Source organism: Pundamilia nyererei, unplaced genomic scaffold, assembly GCF_000239375.1.
Source record: "Pundamilia nyererei isolate P.nyererei 1_Seehausen unplaced genomic scaffold, PunNye1.0 scaffold00048, whole genome shotgun sequence".
In the NCBI taxonomy this organism is placed as follows: domain Eukaryota; kingdom Metazoa; phylum Chordata; class Actinopteri; order Cichliformes; family Cichlidae; genus Pundamilia; species Pundamilia nyererei.
Window position 1 is genome coordinate 2,764,066 of NW_005187449.1, and position 20,384 is coordinate 2,784,449.

General features: G+C 43.3%; 2 protein-coding genes across 4 annotated transcripts in view; both read left to right on the forward strand.

Annotated features, from left to right (window-relative positions):
• The window catches only part of vta1 (vesicle (multivesicular body) trafficking 1), a 56,592-nt gene extending 45,753 nt beyond the window's left edge, over positions 1 to 10,839 (forward strand). Inside the window, exons 7-8 of one of the 2 annotated variants that reach the window (XM_005732774.1) lie at positions 271 to 348; positions 9,140 to 10,839. In XM_005732774.1, coding sequence (XP_005732831.1) covers positions 271 to 348; positions 9,140 to 9,285 — 224 coding nt within the window. In that variant the 3' untranslated portion in view covers positions 9,286 to 10,839. The remainder of the gene's footprint in view (positions 1 to 270; positions 349 to 9,139) is intronic. The other variant, XM_005732775.1, reaches the window with a different exon arrangement.
• Positions 10,840 to 16,541: 5,702 nt separating this feature from the next.
• The window catches only part of adgrg6 (adhesion G protein-coupled receptor G6), a 92,309-nt gene continuing 88,466 nt past the window's right edge, over positions 16,542 to 20,384 (forward strand). For both annotated transcript variants that reach the window (XM_005732776.1, XM_005732777.1), the window contains exon 1: positions 16,542 to 16,861. In XM_005732776.1, coding sequence (XP_005732833.1) covers positions 16,860 to 16,861 — 2 coding nt within the window. In that variant the 5' untranslated portion in view covers positions 16,542 to 16,859. The remainder of the gene's footprint in view (positions 16,862 to 20,384) is intronic.

Sequence of the window (20,384 nt, forward strand, 5' to 3'; positions counted from 1 at the left end):
TTCAGAGATGTACAGACTGAAAAATAGGACGGCATCCAATAATCTAATGGGGGTATGTTGGGGCTGAAATACTGTGGCCTGCTGGGTAAAGGTCAGGAAGATGATGGATGTTGACCTGTCCATCTTTGGCACTCTAACGCAGGTGTTAGATATAAACACAGATTATTGATAACTGGCATAGTTATTAGAAATATAGTTTTGGCCATTCGTTACTGAGTATTTCCTTGAATATTTACCACAATCATAATTTGAAGTGTTTTTGTTGACCAGCAGAAGCTGTTAAACCTGTGCCTATGCCCCGATCAGTGCCCACTGTTGACCCCACACTGCTCAGCGCCCAGCAGCAGGGTAAGAAAACACACACTTACAGATGACTGCAGACACGATACACAACTGCTTTTCCTTCCAACTCCCTATAAACACAAAGCTCAGACTGCAGGCGGTTCACCTGAGTCAGAGGCTCTCTGGTGTCTGCAGGTAATCCTGCTTTCACATTGAACTGGTTTAAAAACTGCTTCGTAAAAGACGTCTCACTGGTTTAAGGCCAACAACCATTCCTGCTGCTCTCTACGCTCATCTGGATACCGAATGTTCCTATAGTGAAAATGCAAAAATGTGAAGTTGGAATAAATTCCTGAGACTGTTTCCAAACTTTGACTGCCTCTAAATCCAGTTTGAGACCCCGGTGGCCTCCGTTTAGCGCTCTCTACCAGACATATTGTATTAATATAAGGATGAAAAAAAGTTTCTGCATATGGTCTCTGTCTGTCGCTCCACCGCACTCCACTGGAATCATATTTCTGTGCACAGTTGACAAATTAAAGAAAAAAAATCAAAGGTAAAGTGTGTTAGTGTGAGCTGAACTCTTCTGGACGAGCACCGTTCACCTGTAACTTTCCTTCATTTGCTGTTTCGATGATGTTGGAGAGTAAGGCCTGACACATCATTCAAAAATGTCCCAAAGAATTTATTCAGAATAGTAAAAGCTTAGTTTTCCTCCTCTGTTCTGTGCACACATACAAAGTATAATTTATACTATTATAGTTATTTAATTTAATACATAAGTAGAAATTTAGAACTTCATGTGCTTCATTTTCCTTTGTCCTCGCCGCTGCAAACAGACAGGACGTTTTTGCTGCTGAGTCTTAAACTGAATCTGTTGGATTTTTCTTTGCCTATTAAACTTTTTATAAACGCATGTGTAAAACTTGTTGATGGAAAGACGCCTCGAGTATAAACCAAGGAAGATGCGAACATGGCGAGCCAGAGAGTGAGTGGGAAGCTAACGTTATGTGGTTAATGAGTAGCACAAGAGGACTCGCATTAAGGAGCTTAATGGACTTTAATGATAGGAAATGACTTCAGACGCTGTCGACATGAATATGTTACACAGAGCGAATTATAAAGAGCAACATCTAACAAGATTCCCAGAGATTCACTCACAGCCTTGGAGTGTAATGAGTCGGAGCGTTTCATTAACCCCGCCGAGTACTTTGGTGATGAATCAGGACTTTGATGGCAAAGCCATTCATATTTATTTCTCAATTAAAAAGAGGACAGCAGCTAATCTGCCACACTGAGCCTGATGAAATGATGGAAGGATCGTTTTCCAGTTTCCATTACCAGGCTGAGAAACTGCGCTTTCCTCTTTCTCCTCCTGAGCACCAGGAGACATAAGATAACCAGTGAAAGTGGCACTCGAGGAGATGGTGGCCTCTGTCAGATTGGACCTCGCGCCGTTCGTCCGTCTGTCTGCCATCGAACACATCATTACGACCTCAGCACCGCCGCTTCGCCGCTGTCTAGACTGTCATTAGCTGCTGGCGGTCAGCGGCAGAATGAGAGGGAGAGGGGGAGCGTGGTTGGAGGGCAGGATGAGCATCATTCCCGTAATTCACACTTTGCTGCTGTTTTTAAACGTGTGGTTTCAAATTGTTTTAGAGAAGCTGCTCAGCGGCTGGCAGAGCACAAGCAGGTTGAGCTGAGCAGCTTCAGTGTTTCCATTCACCTGCTATTATGGCACAAACAGAAGAACCACAAAGTTAAAAAAAAACTGCTTCACAAAGGCTCTCAGTAAAGAAAAACCTGTGACAACAACTGAGAACAGCCGAAAAATAGGCTTTACATACGACAATGGCTCACGTGGGACGTGTTTAATGTTTGTATCTAATGTATTTATGCATTCAGAAGGGACACAGCGGCCTTCTGCTTTACTCTGTTCATGATAGTTACAGTGCAAACACAGCGTGATTATAGAAAAGTGTTTAATATATGCTTGTGTAATGTGTAACACATCACTGTGTTTATGAGCTGCAGATTAACCAGCTTTATTGTGACATCAATACATAAAGAAATTTAATTGAGACCATGAAGACCACTGACTCGACATAAACGATGGGCATAGCTACCAGCAAGGATAAATGAAGCAGGTGCACAGGCTTAAACCTGCCCACCTTTATACAGTCAGTGATTACGTGTCATTCATGCAGCAAGCAAAAAGTAAAATGTTTGCAGAGGAATTGTACGCTGCTGCAGTGTGCACAGTGCAGCCATAGAGCATATTATACCATATAACCTTAAAGACTGAGCAGGTTGCTTAGTCAGCCGGTCATGCATAAACTAGCATCACGCAGTTCCTCAGATAAAAATATTCAGTCGGCCGGCTCAGCAGCAACTTTATGACAAATCACTGAATCATTCAAACTTCAGTTTTCTGTCAAGGTGAGTTCAGATGTTCTGAATAAACCGTGTGACTCGGGCAGTTAAACTTTTGTCCAATCGCTGTTATAATTAAAATGAAAAAGCCTTTTTGATGCAGCGCATTAAGCCTCAGTCCAGGCAGATAATGAAGAAAAATGGAGCTCGTAGCGCTCCGTTAAAACTCGTCAAAGACTCTGAAATGAAGATGCGGTGAAGAAGCAGGTGTTTCTTTCCGGCAGCCCTGAGCGTCTCCTCTGCAGCCGGCTCAAACTTTTTAATTCAGTCAGTCTCCTCTTTTTTTTTCTTTGAGTTTACGTGTGATGTAACAGAGTACCATTAATCTTTAACCCTTAAACAAACTGTCACTCATTTATTTGACCACTGGCATGATTTTGTACGAGAGTTTTACTGCAGCGTTGAAATGCCATTAAGATATCAGAGCTGTATAGTTATCAGCTAGATTTTTTTATGTTCCACTGACTTACTCTGGGCCTCTGTAAATGCACCAGGGTTAGATTTTACAGCACGCAGTCGTTCCCGATGAGCACAGGGACTAATACATCCATATACATCCCCATTCATGCCAGTTTCCATAGCAGTAATCTCCCGTGTGTGATTTATGGCTCCTGGTTGGTGTCTGTTTGCGTGGCTCTTTGGCTGGGCAGGGCGATTGTGAGAATTTACCATTGTGCACAGGTAGCAGCATGAGAAGCACAAAGAATATCTGCACTGGTTTTCAGTTTTCATTGATTTAACCCTCTGGACGAGACTCTGTGAGAGCAGAGTGCTGCAAATGTAAATAAATAATATGAATTCACAACACCCCAAAGATGTGTCACTGTAACGGAAAACAAAACCAGTGAAGGAACAAAGAAACATAATAAGATCTAGAAACGGCGTCAGTCAGTAACAGGAACGTTTCAGCTGGGGTCCTTCCTGGCTCACCTTCTGAAAACTAATTGGTTTCTCATTATGAAAGCTGTCAGCTCGTTTCATTTACTCTTTTTATTTCAAGAAATCCTGCAGTTAATGACTCCTGAGATCATTTCTTATTTCGACCACCTCTCCAAACACCCCTCTTCAAATGTCTCCCTCCACGTTAAGCGCTGTGGTCTCTGGTTTTTCCACGTTTCCCCCTCCTCTGCCTCTCAGGCTCTTCTAGTTGTGGAGTATATGCAGTCAGCATATTTTCCCAGTCTTTTCCCAGCTCAGAGAAATCAGCCAGGGGATTAGAAGCTTATGGTGAAACATTATTCAATCATTTCTTTCCCGTTCTTCTCCAGGACACTTTTAAGAGCAGAGGAGCGTGTTTTACGAGAGCCACAGAGCCAAGAGAGATATTATCTGTTGATCTGTTCTTTCAGCCTGCCCTGCTTGTCAGAGACTCTCAGAGGTCCTTTATGGAGGCGCCCACCATGTTAATGTTAAAGTAGAAAACTAATTTGGTGTTATTATTGTTTCATATGCTACACATTAACTGTGCAGAAGAAGCATTAGCTGGATGGATCTGTAGATTTATTCCCTCTGTTTAATGGAAGAAAAGTCTTGCTGCGGTCTGTATGCCCAAAAATACACAAGTGACCTCAGCGTTTAACTTTCTCGTGTTTAAGGAAACTCTATCTACACGCAGGATTTTAGGAGGCCACCTTCAGGACAACTGCTGAGGACAGTTTCCATCTTAGTTTTCATCTTTTATGTGACAGGAAGAGGGTGGATGCATTTAATGCAGTTCAGTTCAGTTTTATTTAGATAGGTGCTTGATATTGTAAGGTGAAGACCCTACAATACAATCACATGACCCATACGAGCCAAGTGCTGTGGCAACAGTGGGAAGGAAAAGCTGCAGAGATTTGCATTGTGGGTAGTGGATATTCAAGACTTTGTGTTCAGACAGGCGCTCAATGCAGATGATGTGCATCATTTTCCACTTGTGAAGAAACTCGAAGTGAGTGAACTACAGACAGAAACCGTTTTTATTAAGAGTGGAATTGAGTGGAATCTCCAAGTGAAATCTGCTCATTCACCATGTTTTATGGTTTTTTAAATTGATTTTTTTTTTCTTTGTCCATAAGAGACAGTTATCGCCCTTAGACTGTGCAGATGGTTGGATGTTTTATCACTGCTTTTCTGTGAGACTGTTTTATGAGTACAAAGTAGATCCAGTGACAGCTGCTCACTGTCACGTCTGAGGATTGTTCAGAGAAACCTGGTTTCTGGAAACACCCTGTAAATGGAGGTTCACTATGTCCGAACTGTCTAACAGAAATATGTAGCGCATCTTAGATCATTTTTGGATTTGTTATCATGGTATGGTAATGACTTGAGCCTCGTGCCCAACTCGGCAAGTATGGACACGTTCGTGTACATTTGTGGACTGTGATTTATCATTGTGATGTCAACAGTGTCGGTCAGTCACCTGTAGAATCAGTAAACGTGTTTAAAAAGCAAAAAAACCAAGGTGCTGTGTTCATTTGAAGTAACGTTGATATTTACTTTTCAAACACAAAAGAGAAGAAGAAGAGAATCAGACCAGGTCCCTGGAGTGGAGGTCGTAGTCTTGACTCTGTCTGCAGCATTCAGAGCCTGCAGTAACCTGCTCGTGTTGTCAGCAGTGAGACTGAATATTATTCGTCAGAATGCGTTAACATGATTCGATTTTGCGCCGTCAGTCATTTCGTGGCTTGGAGACGTGTCCCGTCCAAGACCACGTCTCGTGGTCTGTTTGCAGAGCAAAGCGTAGAGCGAGGAGAGTGCAGCAGAGGCCTGGTTTACATTAAAGAGTGTCCTCTGAGGAGGGAAGGATCGACTGAGGGAGTGAAACATCCTGAACAAGTAGAGTGATGAAAGAGGGAAAAATGGAATGATCGGGTAAAGGCTAGAAGAGAGATGATGGGACTTCAAAGGAGCCAATCGACCACCCGTAGATGCAAAGAGAGGAGGGAACAGTTTCAAACAAGAAAGCAAATCAACAAGGGAGCAAAGACTCTACATAAATGTCAGGGACTCTAGGAATGGATTCTTTCAGGATTTTATTTGTATTATTGTGTTGAAATTTCTTGCTTTTTTAATGTCTACCGATTTTGCAAAAGTAAATGAATTGTGACTGGATAGACAGTAAAATCAAGGATAGACAGGTAAGAAGCAAAAGATCATGAACGAGAAGAAAGTTAGAATATAGTTAAAACTGGATGAATCTGATGGTTGGAGGCAGTTTGTACAGTATGTGTTAATTGGACTGGTCACTGATCTGTTATGACCTGTAACCTGTCCTCATAGAGCTGAAATGGTACGTCCAAAGAGTCAAATCTTTATGCCTCTGCAGTTGTTTCCATCTCTCCCTGCTTCGTGCTGACACAGTGACCCCATACTTCATAAAAACAAGTTGTTTTTTTTTAGTTAATAACTTGAACTCCACCCATCTCACAGCTGGAGCAGCGACTGTGAGCCATTTTCAGTCTGAAACCTCACAGAAACTTTCAGTCTGATATCAGCTGCTCACCCTACATTTGTGTGGTCAGGTTTCTTAACAATACAACATCAACCTAATTTTCCAGAGCAGCAGCACAGCTCCAACAGCAGTGCTAAAGGACCAAAGTTTCTGCTGGTAACCGGTAAGCAGGGACAGACGGTGGAACATATCCGTGTCCATGACCAAGCTCCAAAATCGTCAGAGAGGCAGAAACCAAACAACCGTTACTCCTAGCTGGAACGTTCAAAACATGCGCTTAAACATTGGGGAGGAAGCATCAGAGGGGCAAGTAGAAGAGGGCAATAAAGGTAAGGGAAAGAGAAACATGCTCTGAGCTCATGATCCAGTTTCCTGGAGGCAGGGTCTTTACAAGGTTGGGTTTTTTCTTTTCCCCTATAGAATACTCTGGAGTCCTGTATGGGAAGGAGGGTCTATGTATCCTATAGTGTTACACCCACATTACGAGCTGTGTTTTCTTCAGGCTGAGCTGTGAGCCCCTAGAGACTCTGATGGGTGGAGGGCCAAGAGTGGAATATGCTGCAAATAAAACCCCAGCTTGCCTTTTTTCACTGTTCTTATTGGTTAGAGAACATTTTTGAATTTTAGAAGAAAAAACAAACATCTTTTTGTCACTGCAGGCTTGACCTTATAGATTCAGTAACTCCTACAAATGAAACCAAAGAATAAGCTGTGAAAATATTTTTAGATCTAAAAAATCATTGTTAGAAAGTCGATCACAACTGTTTACTTAACCCACGACGTGTGTGTGTGTATAGGTTAACAGTTATCTTGGAAGCTCAATCAATCTCTGCTGGGTTCCTCAGGGATCTGTCATCAGGCCACTGCTTTTTATACTGTACATCAGTGACATGGCTGCAATGTCAAAGTCATTGAAGGTCATATTGTTTGCCGATGTCACACACCAGTGTGCCAGGGAAATAACGTGGAACAACCACTGAATGAAGTAGAAAATTATCTGAAGATGTTCTTTGACTGTTTAAAAATTAATTAATTAAAAAAAAACACAGAATGTCATAAAATTTCATAATATTTGGAAATCTTAAAAATTCCACCACTGAAACGGAGCATAAATATTAAAATTAGTAAAACCCATCTGAAATAAGAATTTACAAATGATCCTGGATACTCAATATTACTCATATCTCAGGAAAAATATAAGAAAGCCAACCTTTATGAAGTTTCAGCTATAAAGACTATAAATAAAACCGTGAACCATTAAATTAACTTTTTATTAGATTAACTGACTTTGAGAGGAATGCTCGTGTTCAACTTTAATATGGGAAATGTTCATCCCTCCGATCGAGCCGTCTCAGTGTGAGAGTAACTCAGCTTGAAAACTTTCTTTAACTTCTTTATTTTTTGACGAAAAGCAGTCGGTCTCGATAAGTTTTGAGCTTCTACCTCCTGCTGTTTGGTAGTTTGTACACAGGGTGTAAAACTTTAGATTACTTAGTGTTTCGGTGTGTCGGGATCTTCACTTTTACACTTCTTTTGTTTGTGTTTTCTTTAATTGCTACGCAAAATAAAACTAAACTGAACTGGGTCAAAACCGGTCAACATCACATCATTTTTAATATTTCATGTAAAACGACAAAGAGGGGAGGACGGGAGAGGATGATAAGAAAAATCTGATTCTTTAATTGTTGAGATTTAAAACAAAAGATCGTGGACAAGTTTAGAGCAAGAGGCTGAGCGACATGATGATCTCACAGGGAGCGGTTTATCTCCGAGGATCATGGACTTGTTACAGCCTCACATCTCTTTATTAAACAACACACAGACGCTGTGTCTCCTCCCTGACGCCTCCCCTCATCGGGCCGATTACTGATGAGTCTTTATTTAAATACATTCTGATCGCAGAGATGAATTACCCACAATCCCCTTGACACTGACAGACAGTGATGGGCTGACGCGGATCACAGCGGGACTTCGAGTGTTTTAAAGGCAATTTAAGTCAGAAATAAACTCCGAGCAGAGCAGAAGACTCATGCTGTGCTTCGTTTCTCCAATGCTCACAATCAAACACACTTTTTTTTGTGCAGCAGGTCAGAACAAAACGGACGACAACTGAAACTTACAGGAAATTGGTAAAATGGGATGACAGCGGCTTGATTATAACCCCCAGAAAAAAATTTTTTTCTTATCATTGAAACTTTATTCAAAGCAGCAGTTGAACAAAACTGAGTGGAGCTGCTGGAAACTTTAGAAAAATTCCAGCTATTCCTGAATTCATCCATCGTAGGCCCAGCTGTAGCTCAGGAGGTGACCCTTCCTGCTGCAGTCTGCATGTTTCTGTGGCTTAGATATTGATCGCTGAGACAGGAAGTGCAGAGACGCGCTCGTATGAGTAAATGAGGCGTTCGGTATAAACAGCTGTGACTGCAGGGGTAGAAGAGAAGAACCGTTCATTTACCATGTTATCCATCCATCCATCCTGTCTCACACAGTGGCAGTAACACAAGTATTGTTATATGAGAAGAAATTTGTAAAATGAATCTGTAACCTTTAACTTTCAGGGTTTTTTGTTGTATAGCATCAGAAGTAATAACCAAATACTTCAAGTCACTGTAACACTCGTGGGACATTTTTTCCATGTTACAGATAAAGTTTCATGTTGGGTGTGATCATAGAGTTGATGTTATCTACATTAAAGGGATCCTTTGCTGTTTTCCTTTCTTTTGTCTCCTTTCCTAAAGCCACCTGTAGCTAAGGAAACTCAACAGTTGCTTGTGCAGATCTGTCTGTCTGCCGTTTGATGGAATGTGCCATGGTTGGCATCAATCCTCCCCTTTGTGTTTCTCAGTAAATCAGTCTTCAAGCGCGATCAGCCCTCAGAGCTGCTCTAATTGCTTTGTAGTTGTTGTACATTATATCTGATCTCACTAGTTTCCTTCTCTCTGCCCCCCTCCATCCTTTATCCTCCTGTCGTTCCACTCTCCCTCCCTCCAGGCGGCATCCAACTCTCCCCGGAAGACTTCACCAAAGCCCAGAAATACTGCAAGTACGCCGGCAGCGCCCTGCAGTACGAGGACGTGGGCACGGCCATCCAGAACCTCCAGAAAGCCCTGAAACTCCTCACCACCGGCAAAGAATGAGGCCCTTGTCCTCCTGCCGGCCCACTCCTCCATCCCTTCTTTTCTCTCCCCCCCCCTTTCACTCCAGCAGCGCCACTCTATCCGTCACTGATCCGGCCCAACAGCGAGCTGAGGATACAGCTCACACACACACACACACACACACACACTGAAGAGGGCCGTTGAGCTCGCCATCAGACGAGGACACGATGGAAATCAGCGTTCAACAATAGCTGCCTGTGTGTGGCTGCGAGTCGCACTGATTGACAGGACAACAGTCCAACGGCAGAACACGGCGACTCTGACGACTGACGCACATCACAGCTTCATCATTGGTCTGAAAAGACAGCAGAAGGTCCTCGGGCTGCCATTTAACATCACGGAGCTCGCCGCGTACGCATCGGTAAACCGTTACCATGGAAAGCAAATCTCTGAAACATCACTTTTTACAAAAAGTACAAAATAAGTCTGAAATCATTCTGTTCAAACTTTAAAGAGAAATAAACAAGAAAATGAAAATGTTCTGCTTTCCTGACACTAAACTGTGTCACGGGCAGAACGACGATTTAGGAACTCGCAGATCGACACAATAAAAACAGCGGAAATATTTGGTTTGAGTGCAGCAGGCTCTGTTTGTGTTCTGTGTATATGGTGAGAAAAAAATGTTCAGCTCGAAGTAACTTTAAGGTCACAACATTCAACCTTTTTTCTGCTGACACAGCATTAATGACAAATCACAACTGTAAGAGTTTCAGGGGCCAAACTAAATTAATTGGCGGCTAGATTTAAGTAATTGGGGGTTTTTTTTGTTGCCATTTTTCCTGCAAAATTACCCAAAATCTTCAGAGATTTCACGAGTGAGTCCATGTCACGTCTTTTCTAACTGCGATGGAGGGCGCTGAGTGATCTCGGACTCGATTAGCTCATCTTCTAAGTGCAGCTTCGAACTTCACACAAGTATATAAAAAAACAACCTAAATGTCAATCTTCCCATCACACAATAAAACTAATAAGAGTATTCCTCAGAATGCCAAGAGTGTGAGATGACACGCGACAGACGCTGAACGAGCTATGCTCGTTTTCAAACGGCCTTCAGCTCCCTGCTTCAGGTTCTCTTCTTCTACGATATCAGAAAGGAAAAAGTGTCTGTGTCTGAATCACTGCTGTCGGGACGTCTGCGACTGCTCGCTGTGATTGTTTTGGCTGTTGGCGTTTTGCTCTTCTGTAACAGAAAACTGTCTCATTTGTGTCACTGTCAAACGGACGCTGTCCTGATATTCAGTGATGCAGAATAAATGGAGGCGGCGAGGCCTTGGGGCAGCGTGGCTGTCGGCCTTCTGACTCGTCGTGTGGCCGAGGAGGCGGAGGATTATCTCCTGAAAGCTTGTTTCATGTTGACATATCACCGTGTGTGTGCTGGTGGAGATGGGGGTGGCAGTTGTTGTTTCAGCTTTAGTTCTCTTCTCTTTATTTAATGTTAATCATTCTTGGTTTGTTTGAAGGTTTTCAGAGTTGCACGAAGCTTCTGTCAGAATCAGTGATTTACAGCAATTTGAATAAAATGTTGGAAATGCACAGCAGTGTTGATTCTTCCTGTTTGTGTTTTATTCATAACTGATGTCACTGTGTTGGAAATGAAAGCATGTGTAGCTCAAGCCCAACAGACGCGCAGCAGAATGAGCTCCATGTTAATGAAATCTGCATCTTTATAGTAGGACCAGATGGATCCTGCTATTAGCTCAGCGCTGTAAAGATCCTCCAACACTGAAGGAAAACCCTCGAAGCCTGCAGACGGTGCTCTGTGGTCGTCTCTGAGCCGCCCCTCGGGGAGGACCCATTTCTTCAAAAGGAGGCAGCAGCTCTCGGCTTCTTCTACTATTAGTCTCATTTAGCTAACCATCACAAAGAGCAGCAACACAACTCAACAGCGTAGGTCTTTTAATCTGCTGCCGGTGACTGAATAACGACTCCAAACACCCGCTCCAAAGGGCTGCAGACCAACCACAGGTTGATGTCTGCTCACAGGTTCGAGGACACGTCTAAATATTGACCACAAATCTACAGTGAAGAAAATGAATAATTCACGGCTCGGTAACAGCAGAGTAAAAATAAGACCACAACTTCCTGCAAGTAGGAAGATGATTGCTTTGATTTTTTTCATACTAGTAGCAACACTCTACTCATTTTCAATCCTGTGCTGATCAGACAGGTCTCCTGGTGGGACTGATGATGTCACTCTCAGCTCATTTATAGATGCAGGCAGATAGTAATGAAAATGATTCTGCATCGATGAGTCCAACTCGTCCTCAACACGTCTTCCTACAGGACTGGATTGTCGGAAGCGCTGCAGCTGGTTGGGTTCTGGTGATACTTCCATTTTTCCATTTTGCAGGTAAAAAACGATGCAACTGTGTAGAGGACCTGTGATGTCTGCTGATTTGTCATGGTTAACTATTATTGTAGGCAGATTTCATAGAATTACCAATACTGACTCCATCTTATTGCTACAGTGACACACCAAGACGACAAAAACTGAGTGGTTGGAGATCTTTAGCGGCTACAAGACTACGAGTTCATCTGTGCTCAGGTAAAATGATTCAGGGCCTGTAGCAGTCAGCAGCCACTTTCTCAACTGTGACTGCAGCACTAAGGAAAGTAGCTTCCTGTGATGAAGCAGACGCATTCAAGTTTGAGACGTCTGGGTTAAAGCGGTGCCCAACACAATTTAATTTGACATAGAGCATCTGTGGTAAAGCAGATCGTGTTGCAAAGCCACAACTGCTGAGAAGGGTTCGTCCTGAAGACTGAACCAGTGTTTGATTCTGGTCAGTCTCTCCTTTCTGAGAAATCCTCCTGAGGACTCGCTGAGGCTGTTATGGACGGGTTTCCTGTGTCATGTGGCCACACATGGTTTCACTTTGCTTCACAACGATGTTTTCTGCAGAGTCCAAAGGAACCAGCCGGGGACGGTCAGAGGTGAGGCGTCCCAGCTTATCGTCAAAACTTCAGCATGTCTACCTATACTAATCTCTGAGTTATGTCCAGCTTAACCTGTCACAGTTAAATGTTCATGTCTCTGCAACCTTTTCTCTGGAAATTAGAAGTGAAAACTTTTAGAGCCACAGAGTTGGTGCAGGGAGGATGCCTTGGTGGACAAATGGGAGAATACATCTTTAAGCCAGGGGTGAGGAACTCAAGGGCTGGTGTCCTTGATCCAACACAGCTGATTTAAATGGCTAAATTACCTCCTCAACGGTTGTCTCCATTCAGGGGTAGCATGCTTCAATGGCCGCATTTGTAGGCATTTACATCACAGCGATGCGACGAAGGCTGTCCAAATTTGAGGAGTCCTCCAAATGTGGCAACAAATGCATCTTTCATTTCCCCAGATTTGAAAGATGGGTCAGGTGTATCCTTTGTGGCCAGCCATATCCCAGGATTCATTGCGGGTCATACAGGAGAATTTTTCTCATAACAATTGCTGTCGAAGTGGGAGTTAATGCGGGAGAGGAATGCACTTTTCAATGTAAGTATAAGAAAGTCTGGTGGTACAAAAGTTACATTTTAGTAGCAGTTGTGTTGTTAGGCTTTGGCATTTGCTTATGGTTATTGTGTAATTAAAATAATCTTCGTAAAAATTGCGCGTAAACTAGCTTGTATGGTGGGTCCTGCAGTTTTTCATGTATTGCCACTTACATACAGCTAATTTTTATTTCTTTTATTTCTTTTATTTTTTCAAATTAACCTTTTGGTGATGAGTTTTAGGGAACAAAGACCAAATGGCTCAGTTTATTAAAATGAGAGGAGAAAATCATCACCTCTTCACTGGGGTGAAGAATTTGGCCACTGTGGCATTGGAGGTACATGAATAAATCAATTTACACATCATATTCATATGAGTACAGTTTTATTAACCCTCATGCTGTACAGAACCTGTGATGTCCAGATTTCACAGCTCTTGTGTTCTGCTGTGAAAACTTTTGGATTTACAGATTAACATAGTTGCCATGGTTTTTTCTCTTCTCTTATTTTTTGAGTGTGATCAGGGCAGTTCTGGAGAAGCTGGACCTGCAGGGGAAAGTCACCCCTTTGCAGGCCAGAAAGAAATGGGAAATCTTAAAGAAAAATACAAAGTATGTATGCGTGTTATCAAGAAGATAATTCTTAAGAACGCACATTAATAAATGTGCAATTACTAAGAGTCGTTGTGTTGTTTTTATTTGTCTACTGTCTTTTTTGATTTCCTCTGCCTTTAGGATTGCAAGTATCCAGGCTCAGGAGAGGGAGTCAGTGGGAAGCTCACTGTTGGTACTTGGCACTGGAGTGTCCTCATGAATGTGATAGGTGATAGGACAAAGGCTTTCCATTAGAAAGGCAGCAAAGAGAGGCTGAGGAGAGGAGAGCGCAAGAGAGCAGGGAAAGGATGGACAGACTGTTTTCAATTCTTGAAAGATTCGTTCCAAAATGAGTTATGCATGAAGAAATGTATTTATTTGAATATATTCGTTATGTTGTTATATGTGTTGCATTAGTTTAACTTTTGTGTTATCAATAATTTGATTAAAACAAACAGTAATTGTCACTGAACTCATTTTATTTGCAGGTATTTTTAACATGTATGAACATAACATGAAATTTTAAATGGATATGTATTTAATGAGAATAAAGTAAATAACAATAAAACGAGAACATTTATAATACATCAACAAAAATCAGGCCTGGGATCCTCCCAGTTAAAAACAAACAAACAAACAAAAAAAAATGTCCAGGACTGGGACACTCAGGTTAATCCTGCGGTACAAGGGTCTGGTAGGTAAAGGAAAGGGTGGAGAACAATTTCATTCAGGTGTGTTGACCCAGGGTGATATCTAAAACCTGCAGGACACTGACCCTTGAGGCCTGGAGTTCCCCACCCCTGCTTTAAGCAGACGCTGTTTGATTTCTGTTTCAAACGGTCTGATTTACCCACAGCTGCTCCAGAACCTGAATCACCGGCTTCTTTATAACAGGAAGAGTTCCTCTATGTCAACATAAACCTGCCTTAGCCGCTTCCTCTAAGATTTATTAGAGAGGCCTCCTGTATGTTAGATCACTAAAGCTGGAGGACCGATTGTTTTACTTTACTTACTCCACGAATAAAGATTGTCACTGGAAGAGAAGAGTGAGTTTTGTTTTAGACGGGGAGACAGGGTGAGAGATGAAAGTACGCTTTAATCATCAGACATAAATGCACTTCTCTATCAAACTAATCATCATTCTCATAAAACACTGAGTCACTGAGTTTTTTCTTTAATGGTAAAAATTGAAGGTGAAGTTCCTCAAACCTGAAAAGTCTTAAATGCCGAGATCGTTATTGTTTCAGCATGTTGTTGATTATTATGAAGATTCGGAAAGAATCAGACCTGTGATCAGTGCATCCTCCTCATTCCTTGTTCATATGTCTTCATCTGCTTTTTTAAATCTCTCTGTATTGAAGCATTGCTGCTTCTATATTTGGAAGACAAACAGACTGAAGCCTGAAAGACTCGTTTTTAACTTTTCATGCCGATTCCAGTCACTGTACTTCTTGTTCTGTCCTCTGTCATAAAAGTGCTTTTATTCTTCTGGTGGATCTGCCAGGAACAAACTGTTTCCTTTTTATTAATATTATATAAGCCTGCTCCTTTTTCACTGTTTTTTCTCTCTGTCTCTTTGCTCTCAGAAAACTTTCTTACTTCATTAAACGGCAGCATGAGTTTGTGAGCCCGAAGCTGATGTTTTCATAAGAGGGCTCCACTTTGAAAGCTGTGAGTCGCTGTTGTAGATATTTGTCGACGTGAGACCTCCAGGACTGAAACGTAAAGCCAGTAGGGCCAGATGGGTGTGCTGCAGTTCCTCTAATGTCCACCTGAGGCGCCCTCCAGACTCCCAGCTTCATGGCAGAAATATCTGAGAACATTTTTTTTTTAAACTCACCTGTTTTGATCCTGTTAAAGCTTTAAATTTGGGCCTGACAGGTGTTTGTGCCTTTTACACCTTCAGCTTCCGCCGACCTTTGGAACAAAGTCTAGTACCAACACAGGTAAAGTGTACGCTTGTGCAGCAGGAACTACAGCATGAAAACGTTTTACCAGAGCTAAAGACCACTGAGACTCAAACTGTGTGAAAAATCTGTGGTATGAACTCGAGTTCGGAGCACGTTTAAGAGAACATTTTAGAAAGAGTGGGCAGAGCAGATGGAGTTCTTTGACTCATGTGGGTCCAGTTTGGTTCAGTGAGGATGCAGCTGGGAGCAGGACAGGGCGGTTACCTGCTGCTGCGTCAGGCGTCATCATGTCTGTGCGCCGACTCCATCAGACGCGTTTCCTGGCCCTCAGGGATCTCCTCCCTCAGGAGTTTTTCCAGCAGAATGCAAATCCGTGCAGCTCCCGAACTTCTTATCAGGCAGGAAGTTCGTCTTGATTGACATTTAGAGGCAAATGAGATGCAGCGTGCAGCTCTCTGTTTCCACTCATCTGCACGCGCTCCTTGTCCTCCCTTGACCAAGAACATTCTGACCACTGAAGGGCGAGTAATCACAATGCATGCTGGTAATGAGCAGCATTTATCTGCAAGTCATTAACGAATAAGTGAAAATGCAGAAATGAACGCTGTGTCGCCTGCTTGCTCAGTTCGCCCTCTGTGATCTCATATGGACCCAAGAGCAAAAAAAAACTATGCGCCTGGCTGTTTGGAGCACAAACTCTAACCTCATCACTGAAACATTGGTTTAAAATGAGCGGTCAGCTCTGAAATTGATGCGTGGCTGGAAATGACATCAAGCAGAATTAAAATACTTTAAAAGTTGTCAGGAACAAAGAAATAGATGGAACTGAGCTAGCCAACACTGAGGGAACATCTACACACGCACAGCCCTGAAGCTCACAGGCAGGATGAGGCTCCTGTTACCATGGCACTGATGATCATCTGAGTCTCAGGGGTCAGAGGTCACCTGTTTGTGTAACAGACAGATTTCTTATTTTTATTTTCTCATGTTGTTGTCATGTGTGAACCACCTGTGGATGACGCGCGCGCAGTGTGTTTTTCACAATAAAAGCCTGATGGTCTCCTCTGTACTTTATTTTCCAGGATCTGCTCCTGCAGGTGAGACCTGCGGGTGGGGCCGTGCTCAGTGTGACAGCTGATTGTTCTGTTTGTTCTGTCAGACAGCTTTTATTTTGATGATTTGGGCGGAAGATTAATCGTATAAATTCCAGCCTGAGCTGAAGTAAAAGCCCGTGCTTGTGTTTTTCCTCAGCTGAAACGTCTTCGCGCTCCTTCGCCGGGCAGTCCGGGTCAGGAAAGCGAGTCACCCCTCGCTCTCCCCGCCTCTCTCTCTGCATCGCCCTCCCTCTCACTCTCTAAACTTTGGAGACTTTTGCGCGTCCTGGGCGCATTCTGGATTTGCTGATTTGGAGTCTGAAAACTTTCAGCGCGAGAAAAAACTGGAAAGCAGAGAAAGAAAAAGGGAAAGAGGAAAAAAGGGAGAAAAGAAAGAGGAGGAAAGAAGACCTTCCCTCGGACACCGGACAGGGAGAATGATCCTGCGGGGGGACCAGCTGCCGCTCCAGTGAAACATGTAAGTCACAAAGTGTGAGGCTGTTTCAGCTGCAGACTCGTGTAGGATGGGCTTGCTGTCTGGTGTTTGCTCTGAAAGCTTCTCCGAGACTCACTTTGAGTGTTTCTGTGTTTTTGCCTCCCGTTTGTGAGACATCCACAGAGTGGATCCACAGCAGCCTCCGTGGAGAGGCTCCTGGTTAGCTGTCTTCAGCTCTGATGGACGCGCCGTTAATGAGGAAAATCATGGGTGCTTTTCTTTGAGCTGAGTTCTCCTGTGGAAAATGAGCAGATCTGTTTCCATGATGCTGCTGACTGCAGATGTGTGCACATGTTTATGGTGATAGAGACGGAGTGCGCGCGGGAGCGGGTCAGTGTGTGTAGAAAGCGCACAGACTCCTCTGGGTTCTTTTCTTTTGTCTTTTGTCTGAAACCCTGAGTTCAGACTACACAGGCCTAATATATCAGAGCTCTTCAGGTCTAGCACGTAACTTGAGTCCTGTGAGGAACAAGACGTGATGTTTGAAACATGTAAAAACTGTGCGAACACAGCTGGGACAGTCCCGGGTTTAAACCTTGGCTTAATTAAACAGTTAAAACACCTCGATTATATGTATAATCGAGGTGTTTTAACTGTGATCGATCTAAGAATTGAACAAGTTGAAGTACTTCAACTAGTTCAATTCTTAGATCGATCATTATAAACTGGACTAAGATCTTGTTTAGGAATCAGAAAATCTCGGACTGTGAACAGAGTCCCGTGGAAAAGTGTAGAAACGTGACTGGAACCAAAACGGAAACTTTGTTTTTCTTTAATAAAACTGCTTTTAAATTACCACAGTTTATAAAAGATTAGTCTGTGAAGAGTCTTTGATTACTTTGTGGACTTTTTTGTATTGTGTGGAGTGAAATAAGCACCCGTGCTTCATATGTGCAGGTGTGCGTGTGAGTCTGACAGCGCACACGTTATGAAAGCAAAACGCACCAAAAGACCCTGGAGGCACCGTGCAGAAAGTTTCTGTTTGCCGGCTCAGTCAGTGAAGTAGTTTGTTTTTCAGATGATGCTGTCTGTCCATGCAGCTTATCCCAGCTCCCAGTCCACCTGGACAGGTCACCAGTCTGTGGCAGGGCTAACGCAGAGAGACCCGAGGGGCATTTACAGTCAGTGGGTATCCCAACCCCACAGAAAGGCCCCGGGCTGGATTTGAACCCAGAGAGGCGAGCATGGTGACCGCTGCATCAGCATGCTGTTGGTGTGGGTCATGTTTGTGTGTCACAGCATGACAGGAGCTGTGGAGGCTTTGTGCCTTAGTAACGTGTTTCATTGTGAAGATGGGACGGCGGTGACTCCAGAACCAATCAGTGATGTTCGAGGAAATGAAAGACGCATCCTCACAGGTCCTCGGAGCCTCCGCAGTCCCCTGCAGGGAGAGGATTCCTCTTTATCGAGTTCTGACTTTATCAAAGAGCGTCTTGTTTAGGGTCTTGTTTACTGCCAGGTGTTACGCAACCTGCGAAGGCGATACGGCCAAAAACACACCAAGGGTCCCAGAAGGTGAAGCGCCGAACAGGCCGCCTTTAAACGGAGGCGCGAGATGACGTCAAATGACATTCTGATGACGGGAAGTGTGTGTCTGTGTGTGAGGTGAAGTTACCAATCCTCCAGGTGTACTGAGGAGCCCTGATACATGTACATATTAAAATGAAAGTTATGTTCAAGCAGAATGAAATCCAGACGGCGGCGATAAGCGAGAACGAGCTCGCGGTCAGGCGTAGCAGAGAGGAATGTGCTTTAATTAAGTTAAAGGGGAAGATCTGATCTCGCCACCTGCACCGTGAGTCTGAGCCTGGTGACATTTGGTAGGATAAGAAAGAGGCGCTCGCCTCGTTTCCCCTTTTCGTCGTGAAACGGGCGCACAAACTTTTACAAACTAAGCATTGTGATTTATATAATAAAAGTGAAAATGAGTGAGTGGAACAGTAAAGTCACAGGGAACGTGTTTAACGAGGTCCCAGGTGAGACTGGGAGGCTTGTTTTCCGACAGACTTCTTTGTGCAGGAAGAGGTGTCGCCCCCTGCTGGTCATGAGAAAGAATACAGGTTTAAGTCGCTTCCTTTTTTTAAACCCTAGAAACTGCTAAATGCACACATGCATTAAAAAACAGGAAAAAATAAATCCCTGTGATGAGTACTTGTGTCAGTGGACCGAGTCAAAGACGGATTCGGCACTGAAGACTAATTTCATTTAAAATGTTATGCTGGTGCCTAATAAATCATAATGAGCTGTTTACACAGAGTTATGAAGATGAGCTCATCATGTGTGAAATTCATTTGGACATCTTAAAACTCTTCCACTTCCAAAAACATGTTTTTATGCCTTCCAGTAATTAACAACAGTCATAATGTCAAAAAAGGGCTCCATGCTGTGAATGAGCAGCGTAGGTTTTTTTTAGCTGTCCACACTAAGTGCTGTGATTGTGCTTAAAATACAACAGCAGAATCAGTCACCAGCATGGAGCCCCCTGAGGATCAGCACCGAGCTGACAGATCTTTGGAACATTTAGTGTGCTTTAGGCCCTATTTTTGGTTTTGCAGCACATTTCCATTGCATCTGTGCGTGTTTGCATAAAGCAGAGAGACATCACTGCAATGCAGCTGATCAAACAGCGCAGCTTCCAGGAGCGAGCAGAGACCAAAGCGGAGCTAAAAGGAAAGGGAATATCAGACACGCCATGTTGTTGTCCGTTTACTAAAAATCTCATGATGATTTTGAATATCAGTGACCTCAAGGTCAGAGGTCAAGTTTTCTGAATATCCTATGAATGCCATTATTAAAGAGTGAAGCATATTGGTTGAATATGATGGAAACTACACAAAGAAAATGAAGCAGTAAATTCTGAGAGTTAAGAGCTACCCATTTTTGTTGTAAATAAAATAAATAAATAAATATGTCATCGCTGGATTAAAAACTGCTAAACATGTCACCCTGGTCACCCTGTGGTTCCTTCACAGGTATCGTCCACCTGTTGTTGTCACACTTGTGTTGCACAGCCTGAATTGTGTGTCCTCTGGTCCGTGCTGCTGTTGGTGCGTTTAGCTTCTCCTCTGCCGTCTTCACAGCAGACAAAGAGCGTCTGTGTCAGAAATAACGGCTCCACATTGGAGGGCATTGTTTCCGGTCAGCGCCTTGCATCGGCACTTGCGGGCAGCGCTGATGTTTTCGGCAGCTCTTCCTTTTCACAGTCATCTCTGCTGTGGTCATTTCCCTTTTGCTTCAGGCTAAAATTTCAGCCAATTGGAGTTCAAAATATGCAAAGCGTCATCACTCAGAGGCGTCATGCTCTTGTTCTGCTGGAGGACTGCGTTTAAGTGCGTCTCAGTGTGCGTCGTCCTCTCCATGCAGGCTGGTCAGACGGACACGACAATGGGCCATAAATCAAGCGTCAGGCAGCTCTAGCTGATCTTCTGTACACATGTTTGAGGAGGGCAGTTAGAGCAGTTTCTCACAATAAATTAGATTTACAACCGTGTGCGTGACAAGAACT